The sequence below is a fragment of the Drosophila yakuba genome, chromosome 3R, assembly GCF_016746365.2.
Source record: "Drosophila yakuba strain Tai18E2 chromosome 3R, Prin_Dyak_Tai18E2_2.1, whole genome shotgun sequence".
Taxonomy (NCBI): Eukaryota; Metazoa; Arthropoda; class Insecta; order Diptera; family Drosophilidae; genus Drosophila; species Drosophila yakuba.
Window position 1 is genome coordinate 3,534,578 of NC_052530.2, and position 16,877 is coordinate 3,551,454.

A 16,877-nucleotide genomic window follows, 5' to 3' on the forward strand; every position below is an offset into this window, starting at 1 on the left:
TGTCTGTCCGTCCGTATGAACGCTGTGATCTCAGGAACTACAAAAGCTAGAAAGTTGAGATTAAGCATACAGACTCCAGAGACATAGACGCAGCGCAAGTTTGTCGATTCATGTTGCCACGCCCACTCTAACGCCCACAAACCGCCCAAAACTGCCACGCCCACACTTTTGAAAAATGTTTTGATATTTTTTCATTTTTGTATTGGTCTTGTGAATTTCTAGCGATTTGCCAAAAAACTTTTTGCCACGCCCACTCTAACGCCCACAAACCGCCCAAAGCTGCTACGCCCACACTTTTGAAAAATGTTTTGAAATTGTTTCATTTTTGTATTGGCCTTGTAAATTTCTATCGATTTGCCATAAAACTTTCTGCCACGCCCACTATAGCGCCTACAAACCGCCAAAAACTGTGTTTAAGACTCTCCTTCTCCCTTCAACTAGCTGAGTAACGGGTATCAGATAGTCGGGGAACTCGACTATAGCGTTCTCTCTTGTTTTTATTTCTGAACCATATAATTTCGTAAAGACTTGGTAAGCTTAGATTTTACGCTACTCCACGACGATTGGTGTATAACTATTTAGCGCCATAACAGATTTTCGTTTTTTCGTGTATATATAGTAGAATCCTTGTAGAATCCTTTCTGTACAACTAGGTCTGCTTTCCAGATGGATAGCCCGTGAAACATTTAAAAACATTATTATATCGATCAATGAATATATTCTAGGGAAGGGTATATAACTTTCTGGGACCTTAACTAAGGTTTTCCCAGCCCTTGCGACTGCGCAGACGAAGTGCATTCGAAACCAGGACAGCAATGTGGTGCGTGACCTGGCGAATGGTGTGCCCAAAACGGAAGTGCACAAAAACAAACAGTGCAGGGTTACCGCTGGCAACAACTGTATATTGTGGCTGATATTGATAAAGCGGGTTGAAGCAATTCCAGTGGTAACTCTTTGGCTTCTCGCAGCATGAACTCGCACATTCTGAATTCCTGTGTGAAAGTGCCCATCGATCCGTGCAATAACTGTCCGGCGCCGGTATACAATCGCCCCAAGCTTTGCTCCTTTGGTGGAAGGAAGCCGTCTGATAAGGCTCCCACTTCACAGGCGGATGCAGAGACTCCTGCTTGGAGAAGCCATATGGGGGTCAGGTCCCTAGCTAAATTTTACGACAGTATACCTGGTGAGTTCGACTTATTTTTTTGAAATTGTTTTGTCAAAAAGAATGTTGAACTTTCTCGTTCGCAGTCCCATTAGCTTAGGGTATTTGATAGTTGAGCAACTCCGCTTGTTTTAAATCATAACTATAGATAATTAGAAAGTTCACAATTCTCACATTTTTTTTGGTTTTTCTAGACTACTGTGATGTTAAGCACCTGCACCAAGCTGAGTTCTACTCAACTCTGGAGAGCCTGCGAAGCACCAGCCGAGAATTGCGATCTCAGTCAGCAACTGCTCCAATTTTAGAGCAAAGTGCTAGTGTCAGCAGCAGTTCTGTCTGTCATGGAAAGTCTAAAAAGCGGCCTTCCAAGGTGAAAAAGATAAGAAAACGTCCTTTGGTGCTGGATTCTGCTCCTTCGCCAGAAATTTTAGTGATCCCCAATCAACAGGATAGATGCGTTACGCATCCAGTTGTGCATACTCCCAGTTGTCTAAGCGATGAGTACGACAAGTGCCTTAGGGACTTGAGTCGCCTAAAAAGCTTTAAAGAGGATTTTGCTGTGGAGGTTGCAGATTTCAAGAGGTCCCTTAAGAACTTTGAAGCGGAGTTCCGCAGGCCAAAGTCCACAAGCAGCAATGGGACTCAAACACAACCCAACAAGCAGAGTCAGACACAAAACCGCTGTCAGAAGACTGCCAATCCTCCCCAGAACACGGCAGAACGGGCGAAGTGCCGGAGGGAAATGCTACGCAGGTGCTTCAGTGTCAACGATCTTCAAGGAATTAGCTCAGAGGTTCATTCGAAGCCTTCCAAACTAGTTCAGCCTGCGCGAAGCAACTACTTTCCGCCCAGTAAGCAGGAGGAAGTTCCCAAGATTCAATCGCCCTCCTCAACGAAGCGAAGTAGTAGTGCTTCCACCGCAGCAAGAGGTCGAGAAAGACGCGGCAGAATAAGGAAACCAAAGCCAGCGCCTAACGCAAGGGATGAGAAACCACTACCTCCGCTGTACATCTATGAGTTGCCAGAGGGATCGGTCCAGAGGAGAACGCCCAGTGTGTCACCGCTGCACCCAGTATCTCGTCCTAATCTAGCGGCAACTTTGAGAGCTGAAGTCTCTAGGAAAAAGGTTAAGGAGCTGAAAAACAACTGCACTTATCATGATCCTCGTCCGCAATTCGATTGGGAGGTGAGAAAAACTCCTGCTTGGAAATCGCTGTCCTTGAAGTAAGTAGTTCGGAAATATTAAGTTTCCCACAATTTCATTGTTTTATTCTTTAGCGAATCTCACAAAGCTTTGTTATCCATCCGACTGGCCACCCGGAGGGCAGAGCAGGCTTTTCAGGAGCGCCAGTACGAACTACATATGGAAATGATGCGCCAACGGGTAAAATCCGCTCCGCTTCTTCTTGAAGGTCCCACATTCTGGGGCCCGGAAGTGGGCAAGCTCACCCACACCTGCCGGAGTGAGGAATTGCGTCATTCCTGTGAGGAAAGCCGGCAACGTAGAAAGAAAAAGTCCGACTGTCCAGTTCCAGATGCGGATACTAAGCTGCAGCAGCTGCGCAAGATCTATGGTTCTGAAAAGTCTTGTTCGAGGCAGTCTCAAAGAAGCAAGCGGTCCGGACGACGACCGCAAGGGCTGACGACTGACACGCCCATCCATGATAGCGGTGACGACCTGTGCAGCGTAGATCGAGCTTTCCTCTAGAGATTCACATAATTTCCAAGCACATAGTCACAATATATATATACTCTTTTGAAATGACCTAAGCCTGGTATTTATTGATCGGCAGTTTCAGATTTTGAAGTGATTTAAAGTCCGGCATCAATTCAAAACTAGCTTTTTGATCGTCCGCTAAGGCGGCGTTTCCAGGACGCTGCAGAATGACGGCTTGCAATCCCGCAGATCGAGCGGCAGCCGCTTCTGAAATATAATTTAATGTAAATATTGTTATGGGGAGTCCGCGTCGATCAGCCACAAACCTCCTGGAATATCCGTGAGAAATAGAATCTGCTTCGGGTCCTCCTTTAATAGGTTGGCAATGTTTTCATAAGATTTTTGATCCTGTTTGTGGCCCACATGGGTATCGAAATAAGCACTCAAGTGCGGCTGCAGGTTCCCCACTAAACTATGTCCGAATATCAGCTTTTGGGCAGCCACACTGCCACTGGAGTAGACGGCAATCTGAAGACCAGCAGCACGCCAGGCCTCAAAAGCTGCGGGAACATCTTCGTATACACTATAATACAAATTATAGATAATTAATTAAAAACGAGTAGATATTTATTATTAATAATATGTCGATGTCAATATTAAGTACAAATATGTGTGTTATAATTTAATTAGGGTTTAATTATTTTTGGTGAACTTGGAAAGACTGAAGTTATTTTTAAGTAAGAATTTTTTGATAACCATTGAGAGATCGGATTGTTAAGCTTATATGGCCATGATAGGAACATATTGAATGGTTTTAGTAAACTTACTGGCCCTTCAACTCTCCATTAGTGTAGCCCTGCTCCCAAATTAGGCCCTGAAGCGTTTTCATTGGCGTGACCTTCAGGTCCTGATCAATTAGATAGCGCACAAAGCCTGCAATCAGTTCAACATCCACTTCCGCTGGTGGAGCTCTTAACAGGACCTTGTATTCCTCAAACTGGGGCAGTTGCTGCATATCCTGGACAATGCGCTGTATATCATCTACCTTCCAGGAATCCCTCAGGAACTTTTCCACATTCTGCTTGGCGTAGGGAAACAGGACTTCGTGCACAAAGCTAATCGAAGTGGTGGTGCCCTCGATGTCCACCAGTACCACTTTGGCCACTCGTTCACTGGACGTCATTGCTCTTATCAGTGGGATTACGTTACCCGGAACCAGTTGATTTTCCAGCACAGCATCTGTTTGTGTGTCTGATAATAAAGATGGTAAATCGCGTGATCAACTATCGACAAGAAAAGGAATCGGTCACTGAAATAAATACATGGAAACAAACGATAAGGGTATTTGCAAGACATAAAGTACCTTCTCAACTGTATTGAAGAACTTCATTCTTCATTCTCTTTGAGTTAATTGAATTTCTAGATAACTTTTTTGTTTTCTAAGGCTTGTGTAATCAAATATTTAAGCTAGTAAATGAAAATGTGCGTCAAATTAGCGTCGATGAGTTAGCGGCGATGGCGGAACGGTGGAATTTGGAATATGGGGATTTTTATTTATTTATTTTTTTGTTATTTAGATATGAATTCCAAAGAATAAAAATGTAAAAATGTAAAGAAAAGAAAGATCTAACTATCTATGTGCGACTTAAGTTTATAAAAGTTCATAAAAGTATACAAAATATGCAATTAAAAAATTTGCTCCCCACTAAGTAAGGAATATCTCCACTCGCAGAGCGTGTTCCATAATGCACGCCAGACCACCGTAAATGACATTGCCTTCAGGAAAATTTCATAAAAAAATGATCCCCAGTTTTTGAGACATGCCATACATAAATATGACCTTAAATTTCATTTCATATTGTGGCTGTTTACAGAGCGTGTCCCAGAATGCCGTGCTTATAGGCTTATGTAGGCCTAATTAAGTAATGATTCTGGAAATCCCCACTTTTGCAGAAAATCGCGTAACAGTGGGAGGAGTTTTAAGGCATTTGCCGCCTTCTATCATGAACCGCTTTATTAACAATGCGCAAACTCATCGCGCTAATTTGACGTACATTCAATGGGTATAATAATGAAATAATAAACTTTGATATCCGTTCCCAGAAATGGGTGGTATTTAAGTGTCGGTATAAAATTATCACCACTAGCGTTATCGAAACCGATTGCCAGCCAGTAACAGTGCTGTACAACGATTACATTTAAATGGTTCCACTATGGTTATCGGTTGACGCCCATCGCTAGAAAATATAAATTTTATTGCTGAGCTAAGAATTCTCCCTTTTCTGCACAGTGCGCTTTCTTTTTTATCAATTGTAGTCCAAGACAAAGCATTAAACAGTATTTAGGGTGAAAAGGTCCAACCTAAAAACGGCTTGCAAATTTGCATATTCGCAGGCAAAACCAACAACACCGCACTTATAGCTGCGTCTGTGTGTGTGCGTTGTGTGTTTTTTTTGTTTATTTCGCTAATTCGGTGGCCTACGTGATTAAAATAAGCGCAAGCGGACCTAACTGAAATGTTGGCTAAAACGTCCAAGTGCAGTAAATCGCATTGATAACAATTAGTTATAATCTGAGAGCGCGTGTGTGTGATTACCTCAGTGTCAGAAGGCGAGGAGGGGTAAACAAGCTGGGAGAGCTTACAAGGTTAAAATCGGTCGTCGCCTTTGGCTCTCCTCTTCCACAAAATGCTATGAGCAGGGGTCGCGGAAAGGACAGGGATTCAGTTAACCATTCCGGATCCAAATCGGCAATGGACCCGCCGCGCTGTTCCATTTGCAGCACTCAACAGCAGCTGCTGCGCTGCGCCAAGTGCAAGGCTGTCTATTACTGCTCCCCCGCCCACCAGCTCCTCCATTGGCCCGATCACCGCACCGAGTGTCGCCTCCTGACCCGCCAAAAACTCAACAGTAGCAACAACAACAAGCAGCAGCAACTCCAGCCACTGCCACAAGTGGTGGCATCTGCTAATCTGGAGGGCAGCGGCGCCGGCGCCAACTGCTCCACCGCCCAGATGATGACGCCTGCCCACCAGGCGCAGAGTTGGCCCGCCGAAGTAGACAATCTGCTGAATCTCCTCGGACAGCCGGGCATCCAGGAGAAGGCGGCCGCAGCAGAAACGGAAGCTGGTCAAAGGCAGCAGCAGCAACACCATCATGGCGAAAAGAGCTCCAGCTATCAAATCGGACTTGCGGATGCCAGCTTCATGGGATCAGGAAGGTACATATGTTAGATGTTTTAGTATAATATCAGACTGACACAAATACTTATCGGATAGTTCATATTTTCAGAGTTTACCATATTTTTAGCACAGCAAGTCCCGAGCACGGCAAAATTTAAATCCAAGTGTCTCGCCATTGTCTCTAATCCGTAAATGAGAACATGTTTCTTTTCCCTCTTTGCTATCATCTTCTCTTTCTCTTGCGCGACCAGGCCTCACTCGACGATTATGGCTCTCCATTTTAGAGCTGGCAACACCGTAACGTAACTTTGTTACCTTCTAGGAATTGCGATGCAGCAGCGTTACTTAGCTACTCACCGCCAAATAATTCAACGGTTCTCAGAATTTTAAAAATGCAAGGAGTGCATTGGCTTCTTCAGTTGACCCAGTTCCTTATTCTCAACTGCATACATACATACCGCATGTACTGCAGCGTCTTGATCTCGACCCTGTATGCCCGACATTTATCCAGCACCCAGTTCGATTCTGAGTCAAGGGAGTAGCTGACTTTTTCGAACTCATTACGGATGTCTCCCACTGGGATCTCTGCATTTGCTGGTCATCAATGATTAATTAGCGATTCCTCCGGTTTGGCTCCTCTATCCGATGCATCCGATGCTCCTCCAGCTTCTTCAAGCATGTCCAAAATAAGGCAGCACTGTTGGCCATGGCCCGATTTCCTTGAGATACTCGGACAACGATCCTCCCAAGGTGCCAATCATCTAAGCGCAGCCGCAAACCTCTACAATCCTTACAGGACACGGATGGCGTTCGTACTCCAAGTTCGGGTTACCGATCCAAAGACTCCGTGTATGTAATGAAATTAATGTAGAATGTAATTACAATGTTACAATGTAATGTTACAATAGTATGAACATTTCAAGCAAAAAACAAGAGAGAACGCTATAGTCGAGTTCCCCGACTATCTGATACCCGTTACTCAGCTAGTGGAAGGAGAAGGAGAGTCTTAAACACAGTTTTTGGCGGTTTGTAGGCGTTATAGTGGGCGTGGCAAAAAGTTTTTTGGCAAATCGATAGAAATTTACAAGACTAATACAAAAATGAAAAAATATCAAAACATTTTTCAAAAGTGTGGGCGTAGCAGCTTTGGGCGGTTTGTGGGCGTTAGAGTGGGCGTGGCAAAAAGTTTTTTGGCAAATCAATAGAAATTTACAAGACCAATACAAAAATGAAAAAATATCAAAACATTTTTCAAAAGTGTGGGCGTGGCAGTTTTGGGCGGTTTGTGGGCGTTAGAGTGGGCGTGGCAACATGATTCGACAAACTTGCGCTGCGTCTATGTCTCTGGAGTCTGTATGCTTAATCTCAACTTTCTAGCTTTTGTATTTCCTGAGATCACAGCGTTCATACGGACGGACAGACAGACGGACAGACGGACATGGTCATATCGACTCGTCTATTGGTCCTGATCAAGAATATATATACTTTATATGGTCGGAAACCCTTCCTTCTGCCTGTTACATACTTTTCAACGAATCTAGTATACCCTTTTACTCTACGAGTAACGGGTATAAAAATAGCAAAATGTTAATCAGATATTGATGTCTTATGTTCAAAATCAGTTGGGGCATCATTTTTTGCATACTTGAAAACACTTAAACGACAAAGCTGGCTCCGGTAAAATCGAATTTTTGAAATTTGATATCTGGAATCGTTTGCCTATCTTACTCCTATACTTGCAACCAATTAGTTCTTCATAAATCAAAACGTTGACTTTTTAAAATATTGTTTTATTCGAACGTTGAACGTGCTTATTTTGTATTCAATCACCTATTATTTTAAATAATAACTAACCAACTAAAACAAACGCCTCGATTAGAAAGCCGACCGTTTACTTAGAAGTTGCGTTTGCAATCAATTAACGATAAGCATTTACGTGCCCACTTCAGAAAAACCACTCGAATCAAAAGCAAAACATCACAAAGATGGTGGCGGCATATCGCTCATATGTGGTTGCAGTTTATGGCTTTTGTGATCCTTAAGCTTCTTAGCACCTAATTTCTTTGTTGTTGACATTCAGCGTGTACCTTCTAAAAAGGTTATATAATGCAAAGCAGAAGTTTGGAAACACTCATTGAACATAACTATCTGATGTTACCACGTTTGCGTGCTTACTCAAATAGTTTTAAAACTCTCACAATCGGCTTTGATTGTCTGGGTAGACTAGTATAACAGTAAAGGTTATTTTTTTCTTTTCGAATAGTGAAAATATTAGTATTCTCTCGTTTTCGGAACTGCTGTAGAAAGACATACAGATCATTATTGTGCTATGGGTGTTCAATACAATTGGGAACTTGGAAAGCACTCATTAGAAGACAAAGACTAATATCAATATCTAAAATAAATTAATATCAGAACAATTCACCAATCTGTCCCGAGATGGCAGCTCTCAAGTCGAGTATTAACCTTTGGCATTACGTGCCCAGCCGCATAGTGCATATGGCGCCCATGCCCGATCTAAAAGCACCTGTAATCGCAGTCGGAGACGCATTCTTCCGGGCGGAGGGTGCTGACTTTGTAATTATTCTGTTGCGCAGTTTGTTGCGTCTAAAGTTTCGATACTCGCTTATTTATTTTTGCTTTGCACCGGCATTAACAAATATAACAAAAATGAACTGAAAATGATGAAAAATAAGTGAAACATTTATGAATCTAAGATTAGGTAAATTTCCCCTCCAACAGTTTCGATATTTTTTTTCTACTGGTATCCTTCATAATTTTGGTTTACTGTCCTAAATCGGTTTCGTCAGGTGCAGTGTAGCCGCATTGTTTTCTACCTTCTTATCGCCAGAAGTGGGTGGTCCGTTCCGCAGGGAGGTCTGGAGCGTTTTGCCTACGTGCCGGGTATACGCAAGCGGATCGTTTAAATCGTGTTATCAAAGTTAAGCGCTTAACTTAGCTCATGGATTTCAATCTGCGGCGGGATTTGTTGTTCTTTATCAAACAATTAGTGCAGTCACCCCGACGTATTCTCATTTTGAGGGGCTTGCAAAATTCCGGCATTGTTTATAAATTTGCTGGTCTGCCTGTCAAGCAACTCTCTGGGGAAAAACAAACAATACTGTTGCGCATTTAATCCATTCTCAGGTGGTTATATTTGCTCTAGGACTTTATAATTATACCCGTTACTCGTAGAGTAAAAGGGTATACTAGATTCGTTGAAAAGTATGTAACAGGCAGAAGGAAGAATAAAGTATATATATTCTTGATCAGGATCAATAGCCGAGTCGATCTGGCCATGTCCGTCTGTCCGTCCGTCTGTCCGTCTGTCTGTCCGTATGAACGTCGAGATCTCAGGAACTACAAAAGCTAGAAAGTTGAGATTAGGCATACAGACTCCAGGGAAATAGACGCAGCGCAAGTTTGTCGAATCATGCTGCCACGCCCACTCTAACGCCCACAAACCGCCCAAAACGGCCACGCCCACACTTTTGACAAATGTTTTAATATTTTTTCATTTTTGTATTTGTCTTGAAAATTTCTATCGATTTGCAAAAAAAACTTTTTGCCACGCCCACTCTAACGCCCACAAACCACCCAAAGCTGCCACGCCCACACTTTTGAAAAATGTTTTGATATTTTTTCATTTTTGTATTAGTCTTGTAAATTTCTACCTATTTGCCAAAAAACTTTTGGCCACGCCCACTCTAACGCCCACAAACCGCCAAAAACTGTCCTTCGCACTTACACTAGCTGAGTAACGGGTATCAGATAGTCGGGGATAGTTGTTCAACTTAAAGCTTAGTCGCGTATTTTTCAGTCTTTTTTGAACTTTCTTGGATGTTTAATGTAGTTTTTAATGAAGGTGAAAGTATTTTCCAGTATAAATCTAATCAAGTTTACTCAGATCAAAATAAATTCTGTCGATTATCCATTTATCCAAGAAAGAACCTTTTTGTTGCAATTTCTTTTATCTATGTACATGCATACATCTGTATGTAATCCAGTTCCAATTGCGTGGAAAGTATTGCCTTTAGTCTCCCGAAGCGAGCCAGAGCGAGCTATATACATACGTAGGCAGACGCACGTCACCAAGGTCGCCCAGCTGGTTCTCCGCCCACTAAAAGGGCTGCGAGCTGGTGTGGTACACGTGCCCGAGTCGACGTTGTCGCACGTAATACATTACAGACGAAACGGGCGCCAATCGATCATTACAATGTACACGGAAATATGTATGTATGCATGCCCTTAAAGAAATCAGTTTAGTGGCCATAGTGCTTGTGGTCTTATGGTTGTTGCGATGCTAAGGGTAGAACCAAAAAATAAAGTATAGAAAGAACTGAAAATAGAAGGGTCTTTATTCCATAACATACTTCTGATCTTAACTTTTATCGTCACCAATTGCATAACTGATTTAAGACGTCTTTGTCGACTTTATATTGGCTTTAGCAAGTTGGCAGATTTCAGAGAAGTTTATTTATTTCATGGTGAATTGAAAGGTCTCCCCATTTTCTCCGTGTGCACTTTGTTTGGCATCGACTTTGAACTGGGCCGTTGACCCAATTGTGTGGTTTTTGTACATTCGCCAAGCTTCCGCCGTTCTGTAGCTCTTCTTTCTTAGTGTGTCTTTAAATCATTTTTAGCAAATATTTGTATCAACCTATTTAAATATCTATAGTATCTCTGACCTCCTCGCACTCCCTTAGCTGGCGACCTTCTCTTTCTGACTCACTTGGCTATCGCATTAACGCTTGTGCGTGTGGCTTCTTTGCGTTTGTGTGTGTCGCTCGCATGTGCGTGTGCCAATTGCGCATTGGTGTGTGTGCTGGGCTACGTGACGATTGTTGCGCTTGTCTTTCTGCCTTATTGTTTGCTTTTCCGCTTGCATTTGCTTTGCATTGGCAGAGAGTGTTTGAACTCTCTTGAAGGGCAAGCGGGACGAGTAGCTTCCCTCGCTTCCTGGAACCTTGCGAGTATCGGATCCTTAAATTTGCTCATAAAGCATGGCATTTAGCTATCTGCAGCTGCCTTTTATCTATGTACGTACATACGAATTTTCCTTATTTTTCGTTATTTGCTCACACCTTGAAGGTGCTGCTTATCGCATCAAGCGACTGCTTCTCCTCCAATTTTTTAGCTGCTTCCCAGGCTCTGGGAGGCGGTTAGAGAATAGCTAAAGCAAATTAACTTAAATTAAAGCTTTTTCTACGGGTCTGGATGTTATCATATTAAATGATCGTATTCTAAAATCCTAAGATTTACAATATATGGGCGGAATGGGGACATAAAATTAAAAAAGGGTGACAAGTATTAAGATTGTACATATATTCCATTTGAAACCAATATACTAACTAACAAATACTGGCTTAGTTTTAAGCTATTAATAAAAATTTAATATACAGTTACCTTTCCCAATTCTCAACCGTCTTTTTAAAACATCGAGGGGTATTGCTTGCACATACATATGTATTAATTCAATTTATGGAACGTTAACTACAAACAAAAGTGAAATCGAGCACTTGTATACTATTTTTGGCCATAAAATAGCTAAATTCATTTCACCAGCTCTCAAAACTCTCTGGCTCTTTCTTTTGTTACAAACGATATCGGGCGAGAGCAACCTGCGGTGCTACCGCATTCGGAAAACGAACGGCGACGAGTGCGGTTCGTTTTAGCTGCTTCAAATTTTCACTTATGTATATTAGTTAACCGAAGCTGACCGATAAACAAACGTGACTAACTGTGCATAAACCAAGGCAAATCAAAACAAACATATGCTAGTGAAACAAAGCAAAAATTAAAATACGCATATAGGCAGCTGGCCCCAACAAATGCAAACTGCAATTATTTGTACCTGCCCACCAACACGACTGCACCAATATACGATATAGCCGCCGGTATCCCTCTAACTTGTTCTCTTTCACTCTTGTAATCGAGACTCCCGTTTGCATAAAAGTCGCGGGTAATTTCAGTTTCTTCATTTGTGCGTGAACTTCTTGAAAACCCCTTTGTAGAAAAGCCACCAATTCGGAGTATCGAAAAGGGATTATGGAACAATTTAAATGCTAGAAATTTAATTCACTACCCTTTTTCTGCTCAACAACGACCGAGACCTCTGTGAAGATACAAAAATATTCTTCAGACTTAAGAAATTCTTGTGATAACAGTGAAAAGCAAGCTGACTAATCAGGACAAAATGATAACCTCCACGACCACGGACTATAAAAACTTTTTTAAACACTCTGCACATCCTGCCAATGCTGAGCAGTACTTTCGGGAACTTCTGGACAAGCGGTAATGATCTTTGAAATATTGAAATAAAGTTTCTAAGCAACAAATGTATAATGAGGCTAGAATTTATGGGAGCAACTAGCGAAAGAAATAATAGTTGCCACATGATAGTTAAGGATATTAATATTTATTTTCCTTAGGTAATCAAATTTAAATTAGTTAAGTTTAAATTTGAATAATACTTTTAGAGTTATAGGGCTAATAAAAACGGTTTTTGTAAAAAAAAATTTTCAATACTCATTGTATAACATTTTAAAATCCCTACCAACATGCTTATAAATGCACATCATATTTGTTAATGGTTGTGTTTGTCTTGGCTGAAGTCGCCGCACATGCTTGATACATTTAAATCTAAGGTCACAAACTTTTATAAGAATAACTGCTTATAGCGCTGAGTATCAATTATTTTCTCTTCTGGATTATACACCTCTTATAAACTGTTAATTATTATTTGCATTAGCCTGGACACTGCGAATGTCAATAAAACCGGTTAAGATCTTTGTGATCTTCAATGTCGTCTTTCGTGTATCTTAAGCTTTAGACATATATTGATTTGGAATTCGTATATTAATACATTGGTGAGACCGAATTTGATTTCTTGCGTTGGGTGCTTAAAGTTCTTTCCTTTCCCATTCCGGGATTCTTAAAAATATTTGTGTTTTTGCAACAACGATTTGACTTTATGCTTTAATTTAGCCTGTGTGTTTATTTCGAAATGTGTAGTTTTGCTTTGCTTATCCAGAATTTTGTGATAGTCTGGGACAATCGGCGGGGTGGGTCAGTTTACTTTTGGATGGCCTACGTGACTGGGACCCACCGACATGTATGAAAATATTGGTTTTATGGGCGCATCATAAAAGGGTTGTAAAATTGTATGCATTGTAGTACCAGTTTCTCAAATGCGTGTAAAAAAGCTTAAGCGCTATTGAACTTTTGTGCTAAAAATAGCGAAGAAAAGCGTCTAGATTAATTAGATGCAGGGGTTTCCCCTTACTCACATCGGCATCTCTAATTCTTTTACAGATTATCGGCCTTGAATAGTTAATATACTTTTTTCACTTCGTCTCTCTACTAAAAGGGAACGTTATTGAAATGCTTGGACTGACTTAATATCTATTTTTCCTTCCGATTTTTTACAGTGAGCGCCGCTATGAGGATCTGTGCCGCAACATCATCAGCGACATGAACCAGTATGGCCTGTCCGTTGTGGACGACTTCTTGGGCATGGAGACGGGTCTGAAGATCCTCAACGAGGTTCGAAGCATGTATAACGCAGGAGCCTTCCAAGATGGACAAGTGGTGACCAACCAGACGCCCGATGTTCCCGCGGTGCGCGGTGACAAGATCCGAGGCGATAAGATCAAGTGGGTTGGTGGCAATGAGCCGGGCTGCAGCAATGTTTGGTATTTGACCAATCAGGTGAGCAACGAAAAAAAATACTACTTACTCGTGCTTACTTAAGTCAGAAAGCAGCTACAAGAGCTGATTTTTTTTTATTATTAACTCTGAATGCCGAAATATGTTTAATCTAATTTTTCTTTTCAGATTGACTCTGTGGTGTACCGTGTAAACACGATGAAGGATAATGGCATTTTGGGCAACTACCACATCAGGGAGCGCACGAGGGTAAGCGTAAGCGAAGGAAATACAATTGGGAAAAAGCTGATATATGATTCCTTAATCTTAGGCAATGGTCGCCTGTTATCCAGGATCTGGAACTCACTACGTCATGCATGTAGACAATCCTCAAAAGGATGGTCGCGTTATAACGGCCATATACTACCTGAATATAAACTGGGATGCGCGGGAAAGTGGCGGCATTCTGCGGTAGGATTAATCAACTTATCTGTGCCTTGAACATCAACCTAACTCTTATCTATGAACAGAATTCGACCAACACCTGGAACCACAGTGGCGGATATTGAGCCCAAGTTTGATCGCCTGATATTCTTCTGGTCCGACATTCGAAATCCCCACGAAGTGCAGCCCGCTCACCGTACCCGCTATGCCATCACCGTTTGGTATTTCGATGCCAAGGAGCGCGAGGAGGCCCTAATTAGGGCCAAGCTGGAAAACAGCAAGACGAACAATCTGGTAGCTCAAGTCCAAGCCCAACGGACTGAACCAGACTCCACCACCACACCACCTGCAGCCATAGCTTCATCCTCACCCAGTCTACCGGCTAGCATGTCCACGGGAACAGGAGCGCTGAACGCGAATGTGTCGAGTAATTCCTGCGCCACCAGCAACGAAATATGCACGTAACCCAAGCCAGCAGCTCAGCTATAGGGCAACCAAGAAGTGTAAATTATTTCCAACCAAACACACATGTATATAAAGCTAGTTAAAAACTATTTATAGCGCCGTACAGGTCGCAGCGCCAAGCCCGCATTGCGAAAGTTATTCAAAGCTCCTTTAATCGTAAAGCCTCCTAGCTTAGTCTCTAAGTCGTTCCCTTAGTCATTCTCGCATTAACCATTAGCTTACTGCCATGTCAGCGTCCGAGTTGGTTGTTTATTAATTTTACGTTGTTGCATCTTTGTCAGGACCTGCCAAAGTATTATACCTAAAAAGAAGTTAACTAGATGCAATCACATATGCAACTGCTTCGACGCTCATTGCATCTTATCTCAAAATTATTTAAAAAGCTAGTAAATCGTGTGGAAATTCGGTTACTGGCTACCTCTAAGTCTTTAGACTCTTATGCATCTTGTTAGGCATATTCTTGATATCGTTTACAAATAATAACACACCGAAATAAATGTTACTCCGTAACATGTTCTCTTGTTATTTGTAAATCATGAAATAAGTATATCTATGTCATATACATATTGTATGTGTATTTTTTATATTAAACAAAAGCTTGAGCTAATAAATCACGTGTGGCCTACCTTTTTTGTATATGGTTGGAGAGGTTTAGATTTTAAAAGAGGTTTAATTTGGTGCACGTCTTAAAGTTAAACGTCGAGTCTTAAATTCAACATCTTTAAAACTGGCCCACTCTTATTTTCGCACATATACATTTTTTTTGTATTATAGTTTCTTTAATGAAATGTACATACATATGTATATACATACACCGCCAAAAAGACGTCTTTTGAAAATTTTGTTCTAAGCAAAAGCTTGAATGTAAAAAACTTTAAAAAACTTTTACATACTTACTTTTTTGATTAGTCATGTAAATTTATAACGATTTCTCCCCCCTTTTCTTACACCGACAAACTGCCCAAAACCTAACCTAACCTATACCCGTAGAGCAAAAGGGTATACTAGATTTGTTAAAAAATATGTAACAGGCAAAAGGAAGTGTTCCGACCATATAATCAATAGGGTAAATTGCCGAGTCGATCTGGCCATGTCCATCTGTATGAACGACGATTTAGAATTAGAAAGATAAGATTCAGTAAGCAGACTCCAGAGACATACACGCCGCGCATGTTGACCCATTTTGCCTAACGCACTATGGGAAATTAAACCACTTTTTCTGGTGTAAATAAATAACTACAGAACGGTTGGTTTTTATACCCGTTACTCGTAGAGTAAAAGGGTATACTAGATTCGTTGAAAAGTATGTAACAGGCAGAAGGAAGCGTTTCCGACCATATAAAGTATATATATTCTTGATCAGGATCAATAGCCGAGTCGATTTGGCCATGTCCGTCTGTCCGTCCGTCTGTCCGTCCGTCCGTCTGTCCGTCTGTCTGTCCGTATGAACGTCGAGATCTCAGGAACTACAAAAGCTAGAAAGTTGAGATTAGGCATACAGACTCCAGGGACATAGACGCAGCGCAAGTTTGTCGATTCATGTTGCCACGCCCACTCTAACGCCCACAAACCGCCCAAAACTGCGACGCCCACATTTTTGAAAAATGTTTTAATATTTTTTCATTTTTGTATTGGTCTTGTAAATTTCTATTGATTTGCCAAAAAACTTTTTGCCACGCCCACTCTAACGCCCACAAACCGCCCAAAACTGCCACGCCCACACTTTTGAAAAATGTCTTGATATTTTTTCATTTTTGTATTAGTCTTGTAAATTTCTATCTAGTGTTGAAGACTCTCCTTCTCCTTCCACTAGCTGAGTAACGGGTATCAGATAGTCGGGGAACTCGACTATAGCGTTCTCTCTTGTTTTTGTATGGGGTTAAACTAGTCCATATCTTTAATGGTACCAAAAATTGTGTGTGCCCGCAAACCGTCCAAAACTGCCGCGCCCACACTTTTGAAAAATGTTTCGGCTTTTATACCCGTTACTCGTAGAGTAAAAGGGTATACTAGATTCGTTGAAAAGTATGTAACAGGCAGAAGGAAGCGTTTCCGACCATATAAAGTATATATATTCTTGATCAGGATCAATAGCCGAATCGATCTGGCCATGTCCGCCTGTCCGTCCGTCTGTCCGTTCGTCTGTCTGTCCGTATGAACGTCGAGATCTCAGGAACTATAAAAGCTAGAATGTTGAGATTGGGCATACAGACTCCAGAGACATAGACGCAGCGCAAGTTTGTTGATTCATGTTGCCACACCCACAATTTTTTTGCCACGCCCACTCTAACAAACCGCCAAAAACTGTCAGTATGGAAATT

The 16,877-nt window shown here is 41.6% G+C and overlaps 3 protein-coding genes and 1 long non-coding RNA gene across 6 annotated transcripts; 2 read left to right on the forward strand and 2 right to left on the reverse strand.

The window, feature by feature from the left end:
* Positions 1 to 759: 759 nt before the first annotated feature.
* On the forward strand, positions 760 to 2,927 carry LOC6535377. Its single transcript, XM_002095991.4, has 3 exons — positions 760 to 1,183; positions 1,357 to 2,386; positions 2,441 to 2,927. Exons 1-3 carry the CDS (start codon positions 970 to 972, stop codon positions 2,868 to 2,870), a joined length of 1,674 nt encoding a protein of 557 aa, XP_002096027.1. The 5' UTR covers positions 760 to 969; the 3' UTR covers positions 2,871 to 2,927.
* LOC6535378 (enolase-phosphatase E1) lies at positions 2,912 to 4,277 on the reverse strand. The gene is made up of 4 exons (XM_015191611.2): positions 4,183 to 4,277; positions 3,647 to 4,102; positions 3,146 to 3,402; positions 2,912 to 3,086 (listed from the first exon to the last, which is right to left on the reverse strand). The coding sequence occupies exons 2-4, from the start codon at positions 4,000 to 4,002 to the stop codon at positions 2,929 to 2,931; spliced, it is 771 nt and encodes a 256-aa protein (XP_015047097.1). The 5' UTR covers positions 4,003 to 4,102; positions 4,183 to 4,277; the 3' UTR covers positions 2,912 to 2,928.
* A 755-nt stretch (positions 4,278 to 5,032) lies between these two features.
* Positions 5,033 to 15,170, forward strand: LOC6535380 (egl nine homolog 1). Of its 3 annotated transcripts, none has more exons than XM_015191612.2 (5): positions 5,033 to 6,038; positions 13,431 to 13,710; positions 13,837 to 13,917; positions 13,979 to 14,118; positions 14,178 to 15,170. In XM_015191612.2, exons 1-5 carry the CDS (start codon positions 5,512 to 5,514, stop codon positions 14,554 to 14,556), a joined length of 1,407 nt encoding a protein of 468 aa, XP_015047098.1. In that variant the 5' UTR covers positions 5,033 to 5,511; the 3' UTR covers positions 14,557 to 15,170. The 3 variants fall into 3 exon arrangements, with proteins under 3 accessions (XP_015047098.1, XP_015047099.1, XP_002096030.1); XM_015191613.3 differs by lacking the exon at positions 5,033 to 6,038 and adding an exon at positions 6,377 to 6,849; XM_002095994.3 differs by lacking the exon at positions 5,033 to 6,038 and adding an exon at positions 11,789 to 12,294.
* Positions 9,837 to 11,512, reverse strand: LOC120321746. Its single transcript, XR_005561459.2, has 2 exons — positions 10,374 to 11,512; positions 9,837 to 10,303 (listed from the first exon to the last, which is right to left on the reverse strand). It is a non-coding gene; the product is annotated as an uncharacterized LOC120321746 (long non-coding RNA).
* Positions 15,171 to 16,877: the final 1,707 nt, after the last annotated feature.

Excerpts from the sequence above, each read along its gene's own strand:
- LOC6535378 (XM_015191611.2), bottom strand. The coding sequence starts at position 4,002 with ATGACGTCCAGTGAACGAGTGGCCAAAGTGGTACTGGTGGACATCGAG. Across the intron at positions 3,403-3,646 it reads AATGGAGAGTTGAAGGGCCA|TGTATACGAAGATGTTCCCG; the intron begins GTAAGTTTACTA and ends TTTGTATTATAG. Across the intron at positions 3,087-3,145 it reads TCTCACGGATATTCCAGGAG|AAGCGGCTGCCGCTCGATCT; the intron begins GTTTGTGGCTGA and ends ATTATATTTCAG.
- LOC6535380 (XM_015191612.2), top strand. The coding sequence starts at position 5,512 with ATGAGCAGGGGTCGCGGAAAGGACAGGGATTCAGTTAACCATTCCGGA. Across the intron at positions 6,039-13,430 it reads AGCTTCATGGGATCAGGAAG|TGAGCGCCGCTATGAGGATC; the intron begins GTACATATGTTA and ends GATTTTTTACAG. Across the intron at positions 13,918-13,978 it reads ACATCAGGGAGCGCACGAGG|GCAATGGTCGCCTGTTATCC; the intron begins GTAAGCGTAAGC and ends CCTTAATCTTAG.
- LOC6535377 (XM_002095991.4), top strand. The coding sequence starts at position 970 with ATGAACTCGCACATTCTGAATTCCTGTGTGAAAGTGCCCATCGATCCG. Across the intron at positions 1,184-1,356 it reads ATTTTACGACAGTATACCTG|ACTACTGTGATGTTAAGCAC; the intron begins GTGAGTTCGACT and ends TGGTTTTTCTAG. Across the intron at positions 2,387-2,440 it reads TGGAAATCGCTGTCCTTGAA|CGAATCTCACAAAGCTTTGT; the intron begins GTAAGTAGTTCG and ends TTTATTCTTTAG.